Source organism: Aspergillus udagawae (assembly GCF_001078395.1).
Source record: "Aspergillus udagawae IFM 46973 DNA, scaffold_5, whole genome shotgun sequence".
NCBI lineage: Eukaryota > Fungi > Ascomycota > Eurotiomycetes > Eurotiales > Aspergillaceae > Aspergillus > Aspergillus udagawae.
This window is the reverse complement of record NW_025091268.1, coordinates 1,865,566-1,888,350: the sequence shown is the minus strand read 5'-3', so window position 1 is coordinate 1,888,350 and position 22,785 is coordinate 1,865,566. Positions and strand designations below refer to the sequence as shown.

General features: G+C 50.9%; 8 protein-coding genes across 8 annotated transcripts; 6 read left to right on the top strand and 2 right to left on the bottom strand.

The window, feature by feature from the left end:
- Window positions 1–1,570: 1,570 nt before the first annotated feature.
- Aud_007461 (putative GPI anchored cell wall protein) lies at window positions 1,571–2,882 on the top strand (the record flags this gene model as incomplete). Its single annotated transcript, XM_043292352.1, has 3 exons — window positions 1,571–1,799; window positions 1,856–2,801; window positions 2,855–2,882. The coding sequence occupies 3 exons, from the start codon at window positions 1,571–1,573 to the stop codon at window positions 2,880–2,882; spliced, it is 1,203 nt and encodes a 400-aa protein (XP_043148287.1).
- A 1,427-nt stretch (window positions 2,883–4,309) lies between these two features.
- Aud_007460 (phosphatase PAP2 family protein) lies at window positions 4,310–5,860 on the top strand (the record flags this gene model as incomplete). Its single annotated transcript, XM_043292351.1, has 4 exons — window positions 4,310–4,374; window positions 4,446–4,472; window positions 4,537–5,027; window positions 5,160–5,860. The coding sequence occupies 4 exons, from the start codon at window positions 4,310–4,312 to the stop codon at window positions 5,858–5,860; spliced, it is 1,284 nt and encodes a 427-aa protein (XP_043148286.1).
- A 1,100-nt stretch (window positions 5,861–6,960) lies between these two features.
- On the top strand, window positions 6,961–7,629 carry Aud_007459 (uncharacterized protein; the record flags this gene model as incomplete). Its single annotated transcript, XM_043292350.1, has 2 exons — window positions 6,961–7,035; window positions 7,093–7,629. The coding sequence occupies 2 exons, from the start codon at window positions 6,961–6,963 to the stop codon at window positions 7,627–7,629; spliced, it is 612 nt and encodes a 203-aa protein (XP_043148285.1).
- A 1,603-nt stretch (window positions 7,630–9,232) lies between these two features.
- On the top strand, window positions 9,233–11,827 carry hxB (putative molybdenum cofactor sulfurase protein (HxB); the record flags this gene model as incomplete). The annotated part of the gene is made up of 1 exon (XM_043292349.1): window positions 9,233–11,827. One exon carries the CDS (start codon window positions 9,233–9,235, stop codon window positions 11,825–11,827), a length of 2,595 nt encoding a protein of 864 aa, XP_043148284.1.
- Window positions 11,828–12,216: 389 nt separating this feature from the next.
- On the bottom strand, window positions 12,217–12,892 carry Aud_007457 (mitochondrial 54S ribosomal protein mL59; the record flags this gene model as incomplete). Its single annotated transcript, XM_043292348.1, has 2 exons — window positions 12,217–12,258; window positions 12,326–12,892. 2 exons carry the CDS (start codon window positions 12,890–12,892, stop codon window positions 12,217–12,219), a joined length of 609 nt encoding a protein of 202 aa, XP_043148283.1.
- A 407-nt stretch (window positions 12,893–13,299) lies between these two features.
- Aud_007456 (putative mRNA splicing protein (Prp39)) lies at window positions 13,300–15,752 on the top strand (the record flags this gene model as incomplete). The annotated part of the gene is made up of 5 exons (XM_043292347.1): window positions 13,300–13,368; window positions 13,438–13,653; window positions 13,708–13,811; window positions 14,292–15,657; window positions 15,723–15,752. The coding sequence occupies 5 exons, from the start codon at window positions 13,300–13,302 to the stop codon at window positions 15,750–15,752; spliced, it is 1,785 nt and encodes a 594-aa protein (XP_043148282.1).
- A 436-nt stretch (window positions 15,753–16,188) lies between these two features.
- Window positions 16,189–18,723, top strand: prp28 (mRNA splicing protein PRP28; the record flags this gene model as incomplete). The annotated part of the gene is made up of 3 exons (XM_043292346.1): window positions 16,189–16,479; window positions 16,549–18,494; window positions 18,570–18,723. The coding sequence occupies 3 exons, from the start codon at window positions 16,189–16,191 to the stop codon at window positions 18,721–18,723; spliced, it is 2,391 nt and encodes a 796-aa protein (XP_043148281.1).
- Window positions 18,724–19,063: 340 nt separating this feature from the next.
- Aud_007454 (M1 family metallopeptidase) lies at window positions 19,064–22,039 on the bottom strand (the record flags this gene model as incomplete). The annotated part of the gene is made up of 3 exons (XM_043292345.1): window positions 19,064–19,192; window positions 19,247–21,620; window positions 21,684–22,039. The coding sequence occupies 3 exons, from the start codon at window positions 22,037–22,039 to the stop codon at window positions 19,064–19,066; spliced, it is 2,859 nt and encodes a 952-aa protein (XP_043148280.1).
- Window positions 22,040–22,785: the final 746 nt, after the last annotated feature.

The window sequence follows — 22,785 nt, the reverse complement described above, 5'->3', positions numbered from 1 at the left end:
CGTTGTCTTGCCTGAAAGAAACCAATTTGCAGAGCAATAATTAATGAAATAGAACCTTGATCCAATGACGTGGTTAACATATAGATCGGCATGATGAAAGATGAGGTGTCTTATACCCATTGGAGTACCAAGACTAATATTATTTTATAAATCTCATGAATACACAGATTTTAAAAATTGAATACCCCACAGTGAAAAGGCCGTGGAAAGCCAACAAGCAGCGTTCTTGGCTGCCAGTGGTGTCGTCACTTACCCACTGTATCCTCGCCAGGAACCTCCATCTCGTCCCACTTAAGGCTTGCTTACTTGTTCTCGCTCTTGTGTACGTCTCTAAACTTGTATAATTTCCCACATCAAGTCCCTTTCCTTGGTTCAAAATCCACGCTCCAGGCTACAATAGTGTTGGTGACCACGCCCAGGAACGTAGATGATAAGACCCTGGTCCGTGAGGCACAAGCCATGCCCCGTTGCGAAACCGACTAAGCAACAACAGGATAAGGCAGCCCAGGCTGCCCCATTTTGCGCTCAAGTTATGGAAGCTTAAGTCAACCCAACCAATCTCTCATGACGTTAACTAGATGCAAGGTACCTTAGAATGATCTCCACTCTCTGCTCAGCTCCACTGCTCCTTTCGGTTTTCTTCCTCTGTATGTAAGGCCTTGTATTTGGAATACATCGCTAATGGTGTGGAAAACGCAGTAGTGCTCAGCTATGTTCAATGCATCACAGACCAGCCATCCTAGCTAATAGGGGACCATGAATAGAAGGAACGAACCATGGGAGCTCAATGCTCTCGTCCTTGAAATCTCATCCAGCTACAGTTGCTGTCTTTGGCCAAACCAATTTCCGACTGTGCCAGTTCCGTGGATCAAATCTGCTATCGCCACCTCGGTTGCAGGCTCATGCCCTGAGGATGAACCATGTATCAAGCAGGGGCGCTGACACATGGGCAGGCTCTCTACGGCCAATCCAAGAACCTTTCAGATGGGTCCTGATCCACCTGCAGGCTTACGCTTTGCAACAATGTTACTTGATATGGCCGCCGTTGTTGCCCGTGCTGCACTAGGATCGTAGGTGGGCCATGCTATCTCAATGCTATTCACCATCTCCCCACATTGCCTTGTCCACCATGACGTCCTACGCCGCTGAAATCCGATTACCTCCAGGCTCGCCGGTAGGTCCGTCCAATATCGAGTTTGTTTAGAGAGGTACTCGCTCTGGCGTGTGTATGATACCAGACTGGTCGACATTGGTCCACCTGCATTACATAGGAATGCATTGCTACTGGCCAACGCTTGGTTTCTATTTTTTGCTTTCCATGAGAAAGTATGAGCTGTTGATGACCTACCTTGATCTGGGTTCCAGTGACATCCATGACGCTGATATGAAGGGTACCCACCACGGTTTATAAGTAAAGTGTACTTCTCGTCCTCATCAGTGTTTGTTGTAGTCCTCAAACAGACAAAGATAAACAACCTAGGTCTTAGTCGTGCCGATTCAGACCAACCAGACCTTTTTTCCATTCGCTTCACCTTTTGTGCTGCCTTGACTCCTTACATTCACTCACAGAATGAAGAACTTTGCCACTCTCGCGGCTCTCGCTGTCGGAGCTAATGCTCTCGTCACCAGGGACAACACCTGCTGCTTCCATCTGACCGCTTCGGGTGGTGCTTCTGGCCCTATTGGCCAGCTTGATGATGGGCAGAACCGTGTCTTCGGCAATCTTCCTGAGGGCGAGTACTGCATCAACTCCGATGGCGGTATCATTGATGGTCACGGACGTGGTTGCATCTTGACCCGTGAGTATCTGGATTCAGTTCTGACAAATTGACAACGTCTTAACAAACATCGATAGCTCCCACCACCCAGTTCCAGTGTGATGCTGGAGCCCAGCCCACCACTGGCTTCTCCGTCAACTCCCAGGGCTTGCTCACCTACAACGGAAAGACAGACTTTGTCGCCTGTGAGACTGGTCAGAATGGAGGACTGAACGTCTACACATCTCCCAATAGCAATGATGTGACTGGCTGCAAGAACATTCAGCTGCATGCCGACAACTGCGCCAACACTGGTACCGGCGCCGGTGCCAGTTCTTCCGCTGTCTACAGTTCGGTCGTTTCTGTCACTCCAACAAGTTCCGCAGTGCAGCAGAGCACCCCTGCTACCTCTCCTGCTCCTGAGTCGAGCGCTCCCGGATCTACCACCACTGTCAAGACAACCATGACCACGACCACTTGCCCTGAGACTACCACCCCAGCTGGCTCCGGTTCTCAACCCTCTACTCCCGCTGGCTCTGGATCTCAGCCTTCTCATTCTGCCTCTGCCACCCAGTCTTCCAGCCGCAGCTGCCCGACCGATCTTTCTGGACAGTACGAATACCCCCACCTGATCATCCCCGTCGACTCCTCGTCTCCCAGCAAGGCTCCTGGCACCTCGTTCAACGGCACAGTCTCTTCCACCGTCTCGAGCATCTTCAACTTTGACATTCCTTCCTCGGACGCCGGCAAGACCTGTAGTCTCGTTTTCTTGTTCCCCAAGAAGGAGGACCTCGAGACCTCTTCTTACTCCTTCAGCGGAGACGGCAAGATTGATTTCGCCATGCTGGAGTCTGCCGCTACTTCCCAGACCTCCTACAGCAATGCTCCCAAGGTCAAGCAAGACTACGGCGTTACCACCGTCGCCCCTGGCAACTCTTACCAGATTTCTACCTTCCAGTGCCCGGCTGGACAGGCAGTCGGCTTCGAGATGAAAAACGCTGGTAGCACCAACCTCAACTTCTTTGAGGACTACAACCCCTCCCCGTAAGTTTTCTCTGCGCGTCTCAGCACCTGAATTGTGGCTAACCGACATCCAGTCTTGGTCTGTACATCACTGTCTGCTAAGTCAATCGGCTTGGCAAAGGACTGCCCGACATTATGAGAACATGAATGATGGACCTATGGTAATATCTTTTGAAATTATGGCTTTTATTGATGAAACAAGAAACTTCCTTTCAAACCCAAATTGATTCAATGTCGGGTATGGTCGAGATTGCAGAGAGCAGAAAGCATAGTGAGTCTTTCGAGTGGGTCTAGTGAGGTAATTATGAACAGTCATTCATTAGGTACATAAAAATTTCGCTTGCATTGTACATTACAACTAAGTCTTCTTGAAGTCGATGATGATTTCCTTCAAAAAAGTGAGGCGTAGGATTCTGGCAATAGCCAGCCAACAAGGATATATACGGTCAAGCATTCCGAACTGGACATTATGTTTGCTTAGCTTTGGAAATCCTAAATAGAATTTCCCTAGATTAAACTGGCGAAACAGAACTGCAAGCTACAAAGTTATATATTTCAAGGAGGAATAATCTCTAGTTCTGAGAGATATCCAAGGTGGCACTCACAGTAACAAAATAATGTTGCCTAGATCCAGCCGCTGTCGTGTGCCTCAGGTTGCCAATTAAAGTTACTGGACGGTCCCGCCCCATGCAGAATGGGTGAGCGCCACGGAAGCACTGAACTTAGCATTTGACTTAACAGGACATGCTTGATTGTTTCAAGTGATTCTAGATCACGAATTAACATCTCTGTAAGAAATAACAACACTAGAGAAATCAAAATCAGAAAGACACAGGTTGAACACGTGCCGTGGCTTAGAATTAGAGTTTAACCCCTTAGACTTGGTACCTAGCTAGGTAAGAACTCGTTTGATTCATCTCAGTTGTCTACGCCAGGCCAGGGTCCCGTTGTGGATCCTGAGTGACAGCCTCAGCGCCTCTCATTGAGTGCACTGGGATTCTAATTGTCAGGGCAAAGCCTGAATGGCTACGATCCACGCCACAGGACACACTTTCAAGTCTTAGCCGTCCAGCTGAAAGCAGTTTTTTCCCCATTATCGGCTTAGTTCAGGACTTTGTTCTCCATGTTTGGATTATTTTAGGCAGCTTTGGATTTGGCAGACTATTAATATTATCCCAGCTTTCCCATTTAACGATATCTCACAAATTGCTCAGTTGGGGATTCTCTTGAAGATTAGGATCTTGTTCCACATCGCCGCGCAGGATCGCGGGATATTCTTTGACTTGTACAGTAAGTTGTGGATCAGTCATTTCCCAGAGGAATAAGAGGATTTGTTTGCTGTGCTCTCCAAGAAACAGCCAAGAGGCTATCTGTACCAGCCCAGTTCCTGCCCGAATTTAGGAAATATAATGCGTTTCCTTATCCTATTGTGCGTGAGAGCTGATTTATCATGCTCAGCTTTCCTTCAGAATCTTAATTTCACCAGAGGCCGTTTATGCTTGTGGTCTTAGAGCTTTAGTGTCAAGAAAATGGACCATCTTCCCTCTAAACTACCGTTCTCGAAGCGGCGGTTACGGCCTCGTGTTGTGATTTCGTGAGTGATGAAAATCGTCAAGATTGACTTACTGAAATTATGTTGCTAATAGCTTCTGTTTTGTTATACAGGTACATTGTCGACTATGTCATCCTCATGTTCGTATTTCCTTCCCTTTCACTCTGAGATGGTCACAATCACTTATCGATAGTCTCACTATAGCGCTTGCATTGCTGGGTTCTACATTTTCGATTCCATCGAACCCTATCATCAGCATTTCTCTCTGCGAAACATATCCATCCAATATCCCTATGCCGTCCACGAGCGCATTTCGATCCAGGAAGCCCTGCTCATCTCCGGCGTTATCCCCCTCGCCATAATTGCAGTGTATACGCTGTTCATTGACGGTCTGTTCTCGCATCACAAGCCGCACAATCCGGCATCCGGGAAGAGAAAGCTTACCGGTCCATACCGGTGGAAGGATCGCCTGTGGGAGTTCAACTGTGGCTTTTTGGGTCTTTTGCTGTCGCAGGGCCTCGCATTTCTCATCACCCAGGTGCTGAAGACTGCATGTGGGAAGCCCAGGCCTGACTTGATCGATCGGTGCAAGCCGAGGCCAGGAAGCGAAGATCTGATGCCTGGGTTGTCCAATTCGACTATCTGTACGGGAGACCCTGCAATAATCAAGGATGGATTCCGTTCTTGGCCTTCAGGTAAGTTTTACCCTAGCCTTCTAATCTTTTTTTCTTGAGCTATGCTGATTGATAGTGTAGGTCATAGTAGCTGTAAGCTTTTCGTCCCAGAGTTTCGGTGCTCCTATTCATTGTACTAATCTCGGGATATAGCATCTTTTGCCGGTTTATTTTACCTGACTCTTTGGCTGTGCGGAAAACTGCACTTTATGGACAACAAAGGTGAAGTTTGGAAGGCCATCATCATCATAATTCCTTGTCTTGCGGCGACACTTGTTGCCGTTTCACGAATCATGGATGCGAGACATCATCCTTTTGATGTGATCAGCGGATCCTTGCTGGGAATTGTCTGCGCCTACATCTCCTACCGCCAGTATTTCCCCCCCATTTCCGAGCCGTGGAAGAAAGGGCGCGCGTATCCGATTCGAAGCTGGGGTACAGACCCTGTGGCACCCAGCAAGGCCTCGCCTCTGCCTGACCACTATGGGAGCACATCAGCTCTTCGGAGCCCACAGGAAGACAGGATGGACCCATCTGGTGCTCCTGAGGTCGGCGGTCCGGCGCGAATTTCTCCGACATACATGGGTTCAGCAAACCCGTACACCTCGGACTTGCGCAATCGCCGATCCCACGACAATGATGGGGAATGGTCGTCTTCGAGCGAAGATGTTGCAGATGGATACGAGATGCAGCATGGCTATGCTCGTGCACAGAATCCGGCAATGGGCGCGCTTCCAAGATACGAAGCCGACACTTCGTACCATTCTCAGACACAAACTGTGCTACCGGGCGTCAGTGCCCCTCACGTACCGCCGGATCCAGTAGCTACTCGTCCAGGCAGAGACGCGCCGTAAGAGTCGGCTGGATCTGCAGTTTCGGGATAAGTGCGACTAGTTTGGAGCGTGCGGATACCCGCGCGTTTCCTCACAAACTGCTAAGTCCTGAAGTATGCCCGTGCCATGATTGATGAATCTCTGTCCGAGTATAAAAGAGCCGTCATGTTTCTATGCATATGTCCCGCTGTAATTTGGTTAGTTTGCTTGTCATTTTGGCGTTTGATAGATTTTGTGACGACTTCTATTTAGAAAGACACCCGAATGGTTGTCGATCGTACCAGGAGCATGAGCATATAAGGATTTCTTAACCAGTCAGCTAAATCCAATCTATTGGTTTACTGCATACGAAGTACAGGTAGCATCTCTATGCGCTCGTACCTGACTGCTTTTAGCTCTCAGTTAAGGTACTCCTGCAAATAAGCTAAAGGTCAACCATGGCTAGAACCGCGTGGGAAATAGACCGCTCGAGCCAACAGTGGATCAGTTACATACATGCTGTCATACTACCATCGACATCACTGTAGATGGTAGAAGGACATATCGATGTCTAGGTAATCGATCATTGGAGAATGAGAGTTCAGCTCTAAAGCGAAGTAGCAACCAGGCATCGCATCTACCCCACGTGTGTGTGTCGATAATGTTCCATGATGCTGGTTGCCCAGCCACCCCGCAACCCAACACTCTGAGCCGCCCAGCCTCCCCTCCATCATCGATCAACTCGGAGAATATTTTCACGAAGAGGCATTTTCTTTTCTCGTCTCTCTTTTCCCCCTTTTGAATTTATGTGTTGTCATTATTTAACCTCATTCTTGCATGCATAATTCCCTGATTCCACGTTTGAGCGTTCCCTCGTGCTTCGTGATTGCTCAACATATTTTCTGCGTAGTCTACACAGCCTAACGCAAGGAGTTGGATAACACGAGTCTCTCGATCTTGCGCACATATCCTGTTTCTTCTCTTATCATCTATCGCTGATGACTTCGTAACAGCACTATCGGCTTTGATCAAAATCGCAAGCGCATTGTCTCCACATTTGGACATTTGATCTCCTCACATACCTCAAGTCGGCATTTGATTTTATCCACTGAAGCAGCAGTCGGAAAAAGCAAGCGGACAAGATGATTGGAAGTCTGTTCTTCATCTTCAACCGCTTGGTGGAGATTGTATTCCTGATTCCGATCATTGGCATGATGGTAAGCAGATATACTTTTTTGGCATATGCACTTAGGGGAGCCTAACATGCCGAACAGGCCTACTTCGTCGACGGCTATCTCAAAGCAAACCAGATCACCCCGGCCTACATCCTGGTGCTCTTCATAGTCAGCGTGATTGCCGTTTTCTGGGCCTTCGACACACTCATCCGCCATTCAACCACCAAGCGCTCCGCGTTCTTCGTCGCCTTCGTCGACCTCCTCTTCGTCGGCGCTTTCATCGCAGGAGTCTACGAGCTCCGCTTCATCGCGGACGCCGATTGCTCTCACTGGAATGGGGGCTCTGTGTGGGTGTCGCTTGGCCCCTTCGGGTACTTTGGCTATGAAAGCCAGAACCACCTGTACCTGGAGATTAACAAGACCTGCGCGATGCTGAAGACTTGCTTTGCGCTGGGGATCATGGAGACGATTTTCTTCTTCTGGACGGCTATCCTGGCGCTCTTTATCTACAGAAGCAACAGGGATGTGGTTGTCAAGGAGACGACGACGGTGCGGAGGAGGAGCCACAGCAGCCGACGGGGTCATGGCCACAAGCACCGCAGCTCCTCGAGGAGTCGCCAGCACTATGTTGTCTGAGTATGATTGATGATAATGCTTATGATTTATGGATATGCGATGACGAGAAAGATATGCATTTTGCACGAAGAAAAGAAGGGAGAAACAAGCGAACAGCGCAAAGAGAAAGAAGTATCAGGATTGGTGGTGCTAACGAAAGTTTGCCTTGACTCCGGGATGTCCCTTGAGCTGACGCACCTTGCACGGGCGAAGCCCAAATATTACGTATGAATGCCTCGCACACTGTTGATCTTTGGCGGCGATTTGAAATATGATGAATTACGAGTCACGTTGGAAATTTCGTTTCAGCTGCCTGAGCCCTGTACGTTATGTCTTTCTTGATACTGGCGTCCGCTTTGTCGTATCCCTCTAATGCTACCTGCCTACCTGTTTTTGTTCTGCCCAGCCCATTTCTACATAGTTTCGCTTGTTTCTTTTCAACCGGATAGGCTGTATGCAAGATGAATCACGTCTCAAGGACCAAGATCCGAGTGCATTGACAGGCATGGGCATCCCTACTTGAGATTTTGTGCAGGTCAAACCCGACCCTGTATCTCTGTTTCATCGACCCAATCCATGGCTAGATTGATTGTTGGTTCGTCTGTTGGCGACAAACCATGCCACGTATCGATATGTGATTTGAAATTTCTCATGACCGCATGGATGGGAGGCAATTAATTATACTCCGATCATAAGTCAGCCTCATACTATTTGCAGGCCCAACGGTCAGATGCAACCGCTCAGGGAACCATCATGGACATGGGAATGCCTGCAGTCAGCTGCTGGAACGAGCATCTTATTCGTGGTTAGAAGCGAGTACCAGGGGCGAAAAACGAGTTCAGTCACCAACCGTCAGCTCAGCAGTACGAACCATGTCGTGGTAAGCGTCCGTTGATATTGTGACAATGCATTGTTAGGCAGCGCGGTTCGAATACCCCATGCATGACATATTCAAGACTGTTGATTAGAGACCCTAACGAACGGGGGTTGCGGTGCCTCGATAAGTCGATATTGTCGCTTGGGACGTGTCGCTATCACTTTGCTTGATTATCTGGCGGAGCGCCACATGAAATTGTAGCTGCATGGCTTATTGCCACGCCGTCGGGGATTTCCGCCCCCCTCGCCCATTCTTATCCTATTGTGGGGAAGCTGATCTTGTCGTCACTGAGCACGCAAATGCAGTTACCATCACCCCTGCTCTCACTCAAGTACGGACATATCCGAGTTATTTAAGGCAGAGAGATGTCTGTCCTAGAGAGTTCTCATTGCTCAGGCCATTGTTCATCCTCACTGAAGTGGGATTCATATGCTCTGGACACCGGTCAATGAAGTTTTCGTACATCGGTAAGCTCCGACGAGTATCTTATCTGCATACCGAACGTTGATTGAACATCGATCCATTTCTGTTTGGTTTTCATATATCGAGTGTCGGCCTTTTGTTTGGTATAGTCAACCTCGAGGTGATATATTGCTGTTTGGGTGCTATACCTTCCAGTGTTTGGTTGATCGCGTGCGCAGTTAGGTTGTCGCCACCCTATACTCGCACCGGCGCAACCGCTCGGTTGTATTATTCGCAGCCGTATTTTTCCAGGCAGAACTATCTGGAGGCGATAAAGGTTTCAATATGGTGGGAGTCACAAGCTGTGAAGACGAGGTACTGGAGTATGGAAGGGGATACTCGGAGGACGTGGACTCAATCCGAGAGCGAGAGTATCCGCAGCTCAAAGGTGCGTCCCTTTCTTTTGACGAAGGTCATCTGTATTCGAGTTTTGTACTCATTGGTGTTGCAGATACGACATATCTGGACCATGCGGGAACCACGTTATATGCCAAGTCATTGATCGAGTCCTTCTCTCAAGAGTTGACTTCGAATCTGTTTGGAAATCCCCATTCCTTGTCCGCCTCCTCACAGCTGTCTACGCGGCGCGTGGATGACGTCCGTCTTCGAGCCCTTCGCTTCTTCAAAGCGGATCCGGAAGAGTTTGATCTTGTATTTGTTGCGAATGCCACAGCAGCGATCAAGCTGGTTGCGGATGGAATGAGGGATTCGACACGTCAGGGATTCTGGTATGGGTACCATGTGGACGCTCATACGAGTCTAGTTGGTGTACGAGAACTCGCAGAGAAGGGAGGTCGGTGCTTTACCTCCGATGACGAGGTCGAAGATTGGATCTCAAGGTTGAGTGATGTCCGCTCTGAGTCGCTCAAGTTGTTTGCGTATCCTGCGCAGTCGAATATGAATGGTCGCCGTCTGCCATTGTCATGGTGCAAGAAGATCAGGAACCAGCGCGGCACCCTCGGAGGAAACGTTTATACCCTTCTTGATGCGGCGTCTTTGGTTTCAACCTCGCCTCTGGATTTGAGTGATGCATCCGCTGCACCGGACTTTACCGTCTTGAGCTTTTATAAGATCTTTGGTTTTCCAGATCTCGGTGCGTTGATTGTTCGCAAGAGTTCTGGACAGATCTTTGAGCACCGCAGGTATTTCGGAGGAGGCACTGTGGACATGGTTCTGACACGCGGGCTGCAGTGGCATGCAAAAAAGCAATCTTCGATACATGATCGTTTGGAGGACGGGACTCTCCCGTTCCACGATATCATTGCTCTTGACTCGGCGTTTGCAACCCATGAGCGTCTCTTCGGCTCGATGCAGAATATCTCGTCTCATACCCGCTTTCTAGCAAAGCGCCTGTATGATCGACTAAACGCCTTGAGACACTTCAACGGGCAGAGAGTCTGTGAGCTTTATACGTCTCCACTGTCAGACTATAACCAGCCCTCTACACAAGGCCCTATCATCGCGTTCAACCTCCGCAACAGCCAAGGGTCATGGATCGGAAAGTCTGAAGTTGAGAGACTTGCAGCAATGAAAAACATTCAAATTAGATCCGGGTCCCTGTGCAACCCGGGAGGAACGTCTGGGAGTCTTGGGTGGACGGGGCCTGACTTGCTCCAACAATTTTCAGCCGGCCTGCGTTGTGGAGATGACCACGATGTTATGGACGGGCGGCCGACTGGTATCTTAAGGCTCAGCCTGGGAGCGATGACTAACTTGAAGGACATCAATACCTTTGTCGAGTTTGTTGAGGAGTTTTATGTCGAGAAAGTGGCGACTACGGACTATTTGGTTACACCAGTACACAGTGTGCCACTTCAACAACCCCGCTTCTATATCGAAAGCCTGTCTCTTTATCCGATCAAAAGCTGCGGACCATTCAGAGTTCCTGAAGGAAAGCGGTGGGAGGTCAGAAGGGAGGGGCTAGCTTGGGACCGAGAATGGTGTCTTATCCACCAGGGTACAGGTGCTGCCTTGAACCAGAAGAAGTATCCTCGTATGGCTCTCATTCGACCATCTATCGACCTTGACCGCAATGTGCTGCGTGTCACTTGCGGGGAGCCGGGTTCAACTGATCAGAAGCTCCTGGAAGTTTCTCTCTTGCGCGAGGACACACAATTGGCTACGACCTCCCTTTGCCAGCGAACATCAAAGTCCTCTACAGTTTGTGGAGACCAGGTGACTGTACAGGCTTATACCTCTCCCTCCGTCGCGCATTTTTTCTCCGATTTTCTTGGTGTGCCTTGCACACTGGCACGATTTCCACCACATTCCTCAACTAGATATGCTTCACTCCGGAAGCCCCAAGGGGCTTGGACACAGTACCTGAGGAAGTTCGTGATGCCTGGCTCTTTCCCTCAAGACCCTTCGCCGCCTCCTACCGAGAAAAATCCCATTCTCCTGTCCAACGAGAGTCCGATCCTGCTCGTCTCGCGCTCTTCTGTGAATTACTTGAACGAGAACATCAAAGCCAATCAGAAGAAAAATCGGGCGGGGACCAGCAAAGCCGTAGCCGCTGACGTCTTCCGGGCAAATATCGTCGTCGCGGAGAGTCTCACAGACCTACCCAAGGTGGAGCAGCCATACATCGAAGACCAGTGGGAGTCGCTCAAGATTGGACCTGAAAAACTTCGCTTCGATGTACTTGGCTCATGTCAACGGTGCCAGATGGTTTGCATCGACCAGTTTACCGGCGTTCGTCGTGATGAGCCCTTTTCGACACTGGCAAAGACCAGGAAGATCAACAATAAAATTGTTTTTGGGAGACATTGCTCTCTCTCTGCGTCTGAAGTTACGCAGGAGCAGCATGATAACGCGGAGCGCTGGACGCTGATGGTTGGCGATATCGTTACTCCTTCGTATGCGCATGATCACGACTTATGATTCTCTTGCCTAGTTTGGATTTGGCGTTCTGGTACGAAGTGGTGACATTATATATACAGCCACTTAATCTTCTGAATATTCAGTGCCAGTTATGATAGTGCTTGCATAGGGCAGGTTGTTGAGACTACCTTTCCAATCCTGGAGTTCTTTGAATTTGAAGTGTTCAGTATACATACAAACTAATACTATGAAACATGGAACGCTTTGTGCAATTTTTGCTAGAACATCTATTTGTACAGTACATATGCAAACAAGAACTCCCATCCCAAACCCCTTCAATGATCCGTATAGTAATCTTAGCCAAGCTGTCTGAGTCGAGGATTGGCAAATAAAACAGATGCGACATGATGAAATCCCGTGCGATAGCAAAGATATTGACATAGATTCGTTCACCTCTTGGGCCATTGCTTCCAGCCACGACCGTGACCTCTCTGTGGATCGCATCAAGTTAGCCTCGACACCTTCCAACCGCACACCCAACGTCAACTGAATACTTACCTGCTTCCACAACCGGATCATCTCCGGCATCTCCATGATAGCCTTCCGTCTGTCCTCCAAACGAGCCTCCATCGTCCGTTCCCACTTGTGACCCTTGACTTTCTGTCCAACACCGGTACCCTTGATCGCCAGTCCGCGCTCGGCCCGTCTCGTCTCCTTATACTCGGTTGACTTGCGCCCAGGCGGCAGTAACGCCTCCACGTTATACTTGACAGCCAACTTGACCAGCTCCGCTTGTCTTCTCAGCCCGATGGGCGGGCCGATCCACTTGCCATTGCGGAAGTTCTTGCGAGGCAGGAAGGGATTGGGATGTTCCGGGTTGGAGAAGAGGAGCGCTTTGGACGGGGAGAAGGCTTTCGGGTCGGGCTTTTTGAAGCCCTTTGCGTCTCTGTTGGGTGTATATGGCGATGGAAGGGATTCCTCGGGCGCAGCGGCTGGCGTTTCGGGCTCAGTGACGGGAGGGCGTACGGCCGCGGAGTAGATTTGCGGAGGATAGCGGGCGAAGAAATTGCGTAGGCGGAGGGGGAGCTTGCTCACCAGGTCGGTGGCTGCTGTTGTGGTGGACATGGTGGGAGGTAGGTAAGCCCAAGCCAGAAACCCCGAGTAAGAGTGTGAGGTTGGGGACTTGGGATAGATAATGTTCTGTTGGCGATCGGTAGCTTCAAATGAAATACCTTGGATATGCTATGAGAAATTCCACAGCCTGGGGTGCGCTAAGCCACATTAGCTGAGCCTTGGCAGCGAGAAAAAGCGGCCGCTCTGTGGCTGGTGACGGTGGCTTCTCCTCACTTGGTGAAGTTCTACCTACCCTGGCGGAACTCTGCGTCTCTCCCGCAACTGTCCTACTTGTGTCATTCAGGAGTCCTCGTCTCCTCCATTCATTGCATTTTTCTCTTTGTCAAGTCTCTCCATTTATCGCGTATCACTCCTCTCGCTTGTCCCCGCGTTGTTTTTACCTCTCAGTGATTGCCATTATGGCGGACTACAACTATGGAGGTTCTGAGGAGGAGAACGCCGAGTTGAGAAAGCTTGAGACTGAACTTGTATGATCCTAATTCGCCCTTACTGGTTGCGAAGCGCAAGTCTTGTAGCTGACAGATGTCTTTTTAAAGGCCGACGACCCTGACAACTTCGAGACGTGGGAGAAGCTTGTTCGTGGTGCCGAGGCGTTGGAGGGTGGAATCAATCGCAACTCCAATCCGCAGGCCATAACAACTGTCAGAAACGTCTACGATCGGTTCTTGGCTAAATTCCCCTTGTTGTTCGGATACTGGAAGAAATATGCCGACCTGGAGTTCTCCATCACGGGTACAGAAGCAGCGGACATGGTACGAGGGCGCTCTCTCTACCGCGCATGCTGGTGCTAACTCTGGGTTTCCTAGGTTTACGAACGGGGTGTTGCTAGCATCTCCTCCTCCGTTGATCTGTGGACCAACTACTGCTCCTTCAAGGCGGAGACTTCCCATGATTTTGACATCATTCGAGAGTAAGTATACTATAGCTGGTTTCCTTTCCTTCCCTGTAACCGTTACCGACACAGCGCGGACCTTATCGTGGTACCGAATACGCATGATGCAAGATTTCACTGGCAACAAATCCCTTGATTATGGGTGAGATTGTCGCCTTACCCAGGTTCAACTGAAGTTTACTTCTCACCCTTGGCTTTTTCAGGCTGTATCCTTTCCCTTGGTGAAATTGATTTGACCTCAAGCACCACTTCCTTGCACGGACACCAAGACCAGTAACTCTGTTCGGAGACTGCTTCTTGCGCGCACGATGCGCAAGGAGGGGGAAAGAGTATTCTTCCCACAGTCTGATCATCCTACTCGTTGAATTGTTTGGGCTTACGCACTGATTAGCTAAAACTGATGTTTGCCATCCTTGCCATCCCCTTTTTCCGTATACCCTCGTCCCCGTTTCTGCTCAAACAATGTACTTGTTCTCGGTGCTAACATACTTTTTGCAGATTGTTCGAGCGAGGCGCGAGCAGCGTTGGATTAGATTTCCTGGCGCATCCCTTCTGGGACAAATATATCGAGTTCGAAGAACGAGTCGAAGCTCCAGAGAAGATCTTTGCTATTCTTGGCCGCGTTATCCACATTCCCATGCATCAATATGCTCGTTACTTCGAAAGATATCGCCAGCTTGCGCAAGCTCGTCCGTTATCAGAATTGGCGCCTGCGGAAACTCTGTCTCAATTCCGCGCCGAGCTTGAAGCGGCCGCTGGCCAGATCCCCCCAGGCGCCAAGGCAGAAGCAGAAATCGAGAGGGATCTTCGGCTCCGTGTCGACGCTTACCATCTTGAAATATTCTCAAAGACGCAGACAGAGACTACCAAGCGATGGACCTACGAGTCGGAGATCAAGCGCCCATATTTCCATGTCACAGAGCTGGATGAGGGTCAGCTAACCAACTGGAAGAAGTATCTCGATTTCGAAGAGGCAGAGGGATCGTATTCTCGAGTTCAGTTCTTATACGAGCGGTGTCTCGTAACATGCGCTCACTACGACGAGTTCTGGCAACGCTATGCTAGATGGATGTCTGCCCAGCCTGGCAAGGAGGAAGAGGTGCGGAATATCTATCAACGTGCAAGCTGCTTCTATGTTCCAATTGCAAACCCCGCCACACGCCTTCAATACGCATATTTCGAAGAGATGAGCGGCCGAGTAGACGTTGCTAAGGATATCCACGATGCGATACTTGCCGTTCTACCAAACCATGTGGAGACTATTATCTCCTTGGCGAACATGTGTCGTCGTCATGGTGGCCTTGAGGCTGCGATTGAAGTATACAAGAATCAGTTGGATTCACCTCAGTGCGACCTGGCTACCAAGGCTGCGCTTGTTGCCGAGTGGGCTCGCCTCCTATGGAAGATTAAGGGCTCGGCCGAGGATGCGCGTCAAGTCTTCCAGAAGAACCAGCAGTACTACCTGGACAGCCGTCCATTCTGGAACAGCTATCTCATGTTTGAGTTAGACCAGCCCACAAGTGCTGCCACTGAGAGTGTGCAATACGAACGTATCAAGCAGGTGGTTGATGACATCCGTTCTAAGAGTGCCCTTTCGGCCGACGTCGTGAGAGACCTCGTTCAGATCTATATGGTCTACTTGCTTGAACGGGGAACCAAGGACGCGGCGAAGGAGTACATGACTCTTGATCGCGAGGTCCATGGTCCTGCGTCTGTGGCTCATACCAAGACCGGAGGCGCAGTGCAAGCCCCACAGAACGGCAGTCAGGCGGCACCTGTTGTTGACCCAACGGTCGCTGCCGCCGCTGCGGTTCCCCAAACCAGTCCATATCCTTACTATCAACAGACTCCGGTCAATGGTGGTGTAAGTGTTTAGTTGGCATGTGTGATCTCAGCAATAGACACCGGCTGACTACGGACATGGGTTAGTACCCATCTCAGCCCGTCCCTTACAGATAAGGTAAATGGCTTCCTCGTGTTTTTCTCTTTTGTCTCCGGTAGGAGCCATCTCCCATGTAGAACAACTACTTCAGTGCTCGCTTTTTGCAACGGCAATTGGGGTTCTGTCGCATTAAACGCAGAGGGTCATCACAATCTCAGTGGATTCTCTGCTTACCTGCCTCTACTTCTCGAATGATATCATGCCAGCTATTGGGTGGAAATTATGGATTTGGACATTTCTTTTTCAATCGTGTACTCTAATTCTAGGTCGCAATGCCACTGAGACTTCATATACTCCTTGCTCATCTCACTGCACACTGTTGATTGGTAATACCGGTGGCAATCACGTGATTGCACCTCGAGCTTCTATACCCTTCCGTAGAAATTCGAGATGCACTTGACTTATCAAAGGGTCCGCAAACGCTACTTGCGACATAATTCCCCGCAAACCATCATGGATGGCATCATTTCAAACGGCTTCTCGGGCGCGCCTGTTACCCAGCCTCCTCCTGAGCCCTTAGAAAGACCTCCTACACCCCCTCCGCCTCCCCCAGAAGATTCCGCCGCCCCTCCGCCGCCCCCAGACACTTCCGTGCCGCCACCACCGCCCGAAGATGCCCCCCCAGCTCCACCGCCAGAGAAGAAGAAGAAGTTAGGATGGGGCGCGAAACGCCCAGCAGCGACGCCTTTGAGTGTCGAGGAACTTGTGCGGAAGAAGAGGGAGGCAGATGCGGCAGCGGCCAAGGTAGGCTTTCCCCCGAACACGCCGACTACGCACTGAACACAATAGCTGATACTCTGACCTAATGCGCAGCCGAAATTCTTGTCCAAAGCCGAGCGCGAGCGGATTGCTCTAGAGAAGCGCGCCAAGGAGGTAGAAGCAGGGCGACGATTGAAATCAGAACCATCCACCAACGGTACAGATCGAAGCGGGACGCAATCACCGTCAGTTTACTCTGAGACTCCCAATGGCGATGAAAGGTCGATACCCACCGGCCCCCGAGCTATGCGCAATTCAGAAGTCCCGACTGGTCCCGCCGCGATGCGCAACAAGAACTACGATATGTCGCCGCCGCCTCCGCCGAAACCTATGTCGTTCAGTCTAACGGACGGGAAAGGAGACAGCAAGCGCCAGGCGGAGGAGGACGAGGCGGCGGCCCTAGCTGCCTTGATCAAGCATCAATACATGGGAACGGAGAAGACGTCGACTTTCTCAGCGAAGAAGAAGCGCAAGAGGACGACGGATCGGAAGTTCAATTTCGAGTGGAACGCGGAGGAGGATACTAGCGGGGATTATAATCCGTTATATCAGAACCGGCACGAAGCCAACTTTTACGGGCGTGGCCGGTTGGCTGGTTTCGGAGACGATGTGGCCGATACATTAGCGCAGAAGTATGCCAGAGCTCTGGAAGATCGCGATCGGGAAGCTGGAAGCATCAGAGCCCGAGAGATCTTGGAGATGGAGCGGAGGCGAAGGGAGGAGAGTACCCGGAACCAGCTCGACAAGCACTGGAGCGAGAAGAAGTTGGAGCACATGCGCGAGAGGGACTGGCGCATCTTCAAAGAAGATTTCAACATCAGTACCAAGGGGGGCAGTGTGCCGAATCCCATGCGGTCATGGGAGGAATCTGGCCTTCCCAAGCGGCTCCTGGAGCTCGTGGACCAAGTTGGATACAAGGAGCCCACACCAATTCAGAGAGCCGCGATCCCTATTGCTCTGCAATCACGAGATCTCATTGGTGTTGCTGTTACAGGTTCGGGTAAAACAGCGTCATTCTTGCTCCCACTGCTGGTATACATCTCGGAGCTGCCCCGGATTGACGAATTCGAATGGAGAAAGAACGACGGCCCGTACGCCATCGTCCTAGCCCCTACTCGAGAACTGGCACAGCAGATCGAGATCGAAGCCAGGAAGTTCACACAACCGCTTGGGTTCAACGTCGTCAGTATCGTCGGTGGTCACTCCTTCGAAGAACAAGCGTACAGTCTCCGAAACGGCGCGGAGATCATCATCGCCACCCCCGGCCGTCTAGTTGACTGTATCGAGCGCCGTCTCCTCGTGCTCAGCCAGTGCTGCTACGTCATCATGGACGAAGCCGATCGGATGATCGATCTCGGCTTCGAAGAGCCCGTCAACAAAATCCTCGACGCCCTCCCCGTCACCAACGAGAAGCCCGACACGGAAGAAGCCGAGAACTCCGCCGCCATGAGAAGCCACCGCTACCGCCAGACAATGATGTACACAGCCACCATGCCCTCCGCCGTCGAGCGGATCGCCCGCAAGTACCTCCGCCGGCCCGCCATCGTGACGATCGGCAGCGCCGGCGAAGCCGTCGACACCGTCGAGCAGCGCGTGGAGATGATCGCCGGCGAAGACAAGCGCAAGAAGCGGCTCGGCGAGATCCTTTCCTCAGGCGAGTTCCGGCCCCCGATCATCGTCTTCGTCAACATCAAGCGCAACTGCGACGCCATCGCCCGCGAGATCAAACAGATGGGCTTCTCCTCCGTTACCCTGCACGGAAGCAAGACCCAGGAGCAGCGTGAAGCCGCCCTTGCCTCCGTGCGCAACGGCTCGACAGACGTCCTTGTCGCCACCGATCTCGCCGGTCGTGGTATCGACGTCCCCGACGTCAGTCTCGTCGTCAACTTCAACATGGCCAACTCCATCGAGAGCTACACGCATCGTATCGGTCGTACCGGTCGTGCGGGTAAGAGCGGTGTGGCCATCACTTTCCTCGGCCCCGAGGATGCAGACGTCATGTATGTCCACTCCCCTTTCTTCCTATCTCAGAATCATTCAGAAGATATGGTATACTGACTTTTCTACTTCTACAGGTACGATCTCAAGCAGATGCTCATGAAATCGCCCATTTCCCGCGTCCCCGAAGAACTGCGCAAGCACGAAGCCGCCCAATCAAAGCCTAACCGGGGATTTGCGAAAAAGAGTGACGACAGTTCAGGATTCGGGAATAAAGGTGGGTGGCAGTAGAATAGCATAGACCCATCATGCTGTATACCCTTATGACAAATGTACCTATATGCTCAATGAAGAGACATCTTATGGTGCTCCAAGATGCGCTGGCCCTTCGGGGTCGAAGAAATCAAACTCTAGGACTTGTGGTGCGAACACACAGCGGTAAGAAGCAGATGCCTCACTTTCATTTTCAGGCACTATGCTTTGTCGCCTGGATCTGTATCAAATTCCCATGCTCTTCCAACGTGCGCATCGTAATTCAGGATCTTGCAAAGCTGCACAAGTGAGATATTTTACAACGTTTAGTCTGGTTTAGTACAACTCTAGATCTTTGGTATATCTCTGTAAAATATCTTTACAACTTCCCATCCCGGAGGTAACCGTTCGACTTCAGCCAAGACTCAACGTCAGCGCGGTCACGCTCCAGCCATTGGACCTTGGCCCGGATAGCATCCAGACTCTGCTCAACCGCACGATCATAGCCCTAGATATTCAATTAGTCATGTATCCTTTGAAATTGACAGGCGCCGAGACTCACCTTGGTATCCTTGCTCTCAAAGAATGCCTGCACATCCTTCAACTGCTCCTCGGTGCAGAAGCTGGCAGTGCAGAGCTGAACAACTGTGCCCAGCATACCAAGTCCAGGGGGCAGACGCTTGTAAAGGGCGTCCCAGTTCGTCTTCATCCAGTTCCAACGGGCTTCAATGGCCGCAGTCGAGCCACGGAGTCCTCCAAGAGGCATGTAGATATCCTGGTTCTTGACCTCGTCACTGCTGGCCAGGTCCAGAGTACGCTGAATCAAAGCGGGATCTTCGGCGGAACCAAGGCAGCGCAGCGCGGTTGTCTTCTCGTCCGAGGTGGGAGCGTTGCGGAAACGGTCCAGTACGGCATTGTATTCCTTCTCTCCGCCGTTTTTGAGGACGATGGAGAAGACGCTACCACGGATGTTAGGGTGGATAGCACTCAGGTCACCAGATGCAAATCGCTGGAACATGTCCTGGGCGGCCTTGACGACAACAGGATCCTCGGCCATTCCTGCGCTACCGAACATGAGAGCCTTGTACTGTTGCAGGATATGGCCGTCCTTATCGGAGAACTCCCAGCCAAGCTCGTGTGCCTTGCTGCTGACAAGAGAGCGCTGGAAGGCCTTGAGAGCATCCTTGGTCTGGCTGTCCTCAAATATCCAGGCGGCTCTTAGGGTACCGACACGGGCCAGGATCTCGTTCCAGACGACGAACTCAGTCTCACTATCGAAGCCCTTCAGGAGGGACAGCAGACCAGAAGTGTTCTGATAACCAGACGCAGCCAGAGCACCGGCATCTGCAATCATACCTGCACGATCTTCGACGGTCAACAGTCCCTTCTTGGCTGCTTCTCCCAGCTTGCTGAGCCGCTCGGGTGTGTAAGAAGTGCGGTAAATGGCGGAATGATCAGCATTCAGCTTGTAAAAGTCAAGGTCGGGAACCTTGAATTCACCCTCACGTTCGGTGAGCATCGTGTCCTCGTCGACGCCCTGCTTGGTACGCAGGGCCAACATGACAGGGTACAGTGTTGTGTCTTCTTCAGGGCGCACATCGCCCGTGCGCAGGAAACGATTTTGCTTCAGCTTGATGGAGGAAGCGCTAGGATTTTCCGTCACAGAGACGACGGGGAATCCAACATTCTTGGTCCAGATGTCCATCACATTCTCCACCGGCTTTCCACTGGCGTCGGCAAGGGCTGACCACAGGTCACCGGTCTGTGTGTTGCCATATGCGTGCTTCTTAATGTAGTTACGTACACCCTGGAGGAACACATCTTCTCCAAGATATTTGGAAATCATGCGGAGGACGGAAGAGCCCTTCGAGTAGGAGATGGCGTCGAAAATCTGATTAATCTCATCTGCCCGTTTTACAGGCACTTCAATGGGGTGACTGCTGCGCAGAGAGTCTAGCGAAAGCGCACTCTGCAGACTGTCGATGACATAAGTCTGCCAGACCTTCCACTCAGGGTAGAACGCGTTGCAAGAGTACCACGACATCCATGTAGCAAATCCCTCATTGAGCCACAAGCCGTCCCAGAAATCCATGGTAACCAGGTTTCCGAACCACTGGTGCGCCAGCTCATGCTGAACGGTCTCAGCAATGCGCTCCTTCCGAGAGGCACCGCTAGCCTTCTCGTCCAGCAAGAGATCAACAATACGGTAGGTGACCAGACCCCAGTTTTCCATAGCTCCAGCACTGAAATCAGGCACAGCTACCATGTCCATTTTGGGCAGCGGGAACTCGCTATCAAAAGCCTTTTCGTAGAATGCCAGAGTCCTGGCAGCAAGGTCCAGGGAGAAGCGGCCATGCTCGATGTCCTGATCTGGAGTTGCATAGACACGGATAGGGACACGGAAATCCTTGGTCTCGATATACTTCATATGGCCGACGATGAAAGCAACGAGGTATGTGGACATCAGGGGAGTGGTGTTGAACTTGACGGCCTTCTTGGCACCTCCCTGAACTTCGGTCTCGGAAGCGACATCCATGTTGCTTAGGCAAGTCATGCTCTTATCAGCGATCAAGGTGATCGTGAACTTGGCCTTGAGTGCGGGCTCGTCGAAACAAGGGAAAGCCCTGCGGGCATCGGTAGGTTCCATCTGGGTTGAGGCGATGTACTTGGTCTCCCCATTGGCCAGCTTATACGACGAACGGTAGAAGCCAGCCATGTTGTCGTTGAGGATGCCAGTGAAGGTGAGCTTCAACTGAGCCGAGGATCCGGCCGGGATGGTTTCGGCGAACTTGATGGTAGCCGTCTGGTTGTCCTTGTTGATTGAGACATCAGGGCTCGATGTGACAACGGAGCCCTGAGACGAGATGACGGCGTTCTGAATATCGATCTCATTGGTGTTGAGGGAGATGGAGGTGGTATCTTCGGCAACATCGAGACTATACGAAGCATCAGTGTCCCGAGCTTCCGTAGCAGGCAAACAACTCGAACAGAAAACCTACTCGATAATCACGGTTCCGTCATATGTGAACTTCTCAAAATTGGGTTCAAGAGTAAGGTCATAGTGCACTGGCTTGACGTTGGTCGGCAAGACCTCACGACCATGGATGACGTTGGTCGAGCCCGAAGGCACGTCAGCGCGGCGGGAGATGCACATCCTTCGGTAGGAGCAGTAGCGTTTGGCAACTTGGGAAAGAGGGAAGCGACGGGGGGCGATTCGATTGACGGAAGTTGATGGGGAGGAGACGAGGGAGGACGATCTGGAGAGGAGAAGGAGGGGCTTTGTAGAAGGGGAGGAAAGCGGTGGCCTTGCTGAGTTCAAAACCAGCGGTAACCGCGCGGAGGAGAATCGACGCATGAACTCCGCCGGACGAAGAACCGAGAGGAAAGAGGAAGAAAGGGGGAAAGACGGAGGAAGAGGGAGGAGGAGACTCAATTGATCAGAATGACAACAAGCACAATGAAATCGAAGGACCGCGGATAGTGAACATTGGTAGAGACCAATCTCTAGAACAGGGTACAATCGGCTATCCCCAGAAGGAAAACGAGGATAGTTGGCCCGACATGGAAGGCGGTGAAATAAAACATTCATGATGGGCTCATAACTTATACTATACAGTACATTACAAGCAAATACCCTCACCGCTTTAGAACCACAGCTTAAGGCAGAAAGGCACTCCAGCTCGCAGGTAAACTAAGCCTGTATGAGACATAGCTAGTCACGTGACAGATTTAGTTTTCCTTTTGGAATCTTTCATGCCTGATTCTTTTTTCCTCATCATTTTTTCACGCAAGTCAAAACAGCATATGCCAGGTTTCCTCCTGAGGAGCACATTGTGGCAGATGCATTTTCCTATGCCTCCGTGGCATTACTTGCAAGACGGTTCTCCAGTCAGTTTGAGGGGTTCATGACAGCAATTCTATGCGGATCTCGTGGATGGGCTTCCATAGAGGACTGGGACAAGTGGCATTCTTAAGATCAAATTTTTGAGTTCTATCTCGAATAAACAGAAAAATCTTTTTAGACTACTCTCTATTGGGGTACATGTGAAATATGTAAATGTGTTGTATACAACAAAAATCAAGATGCTTGTTGAATGCTGT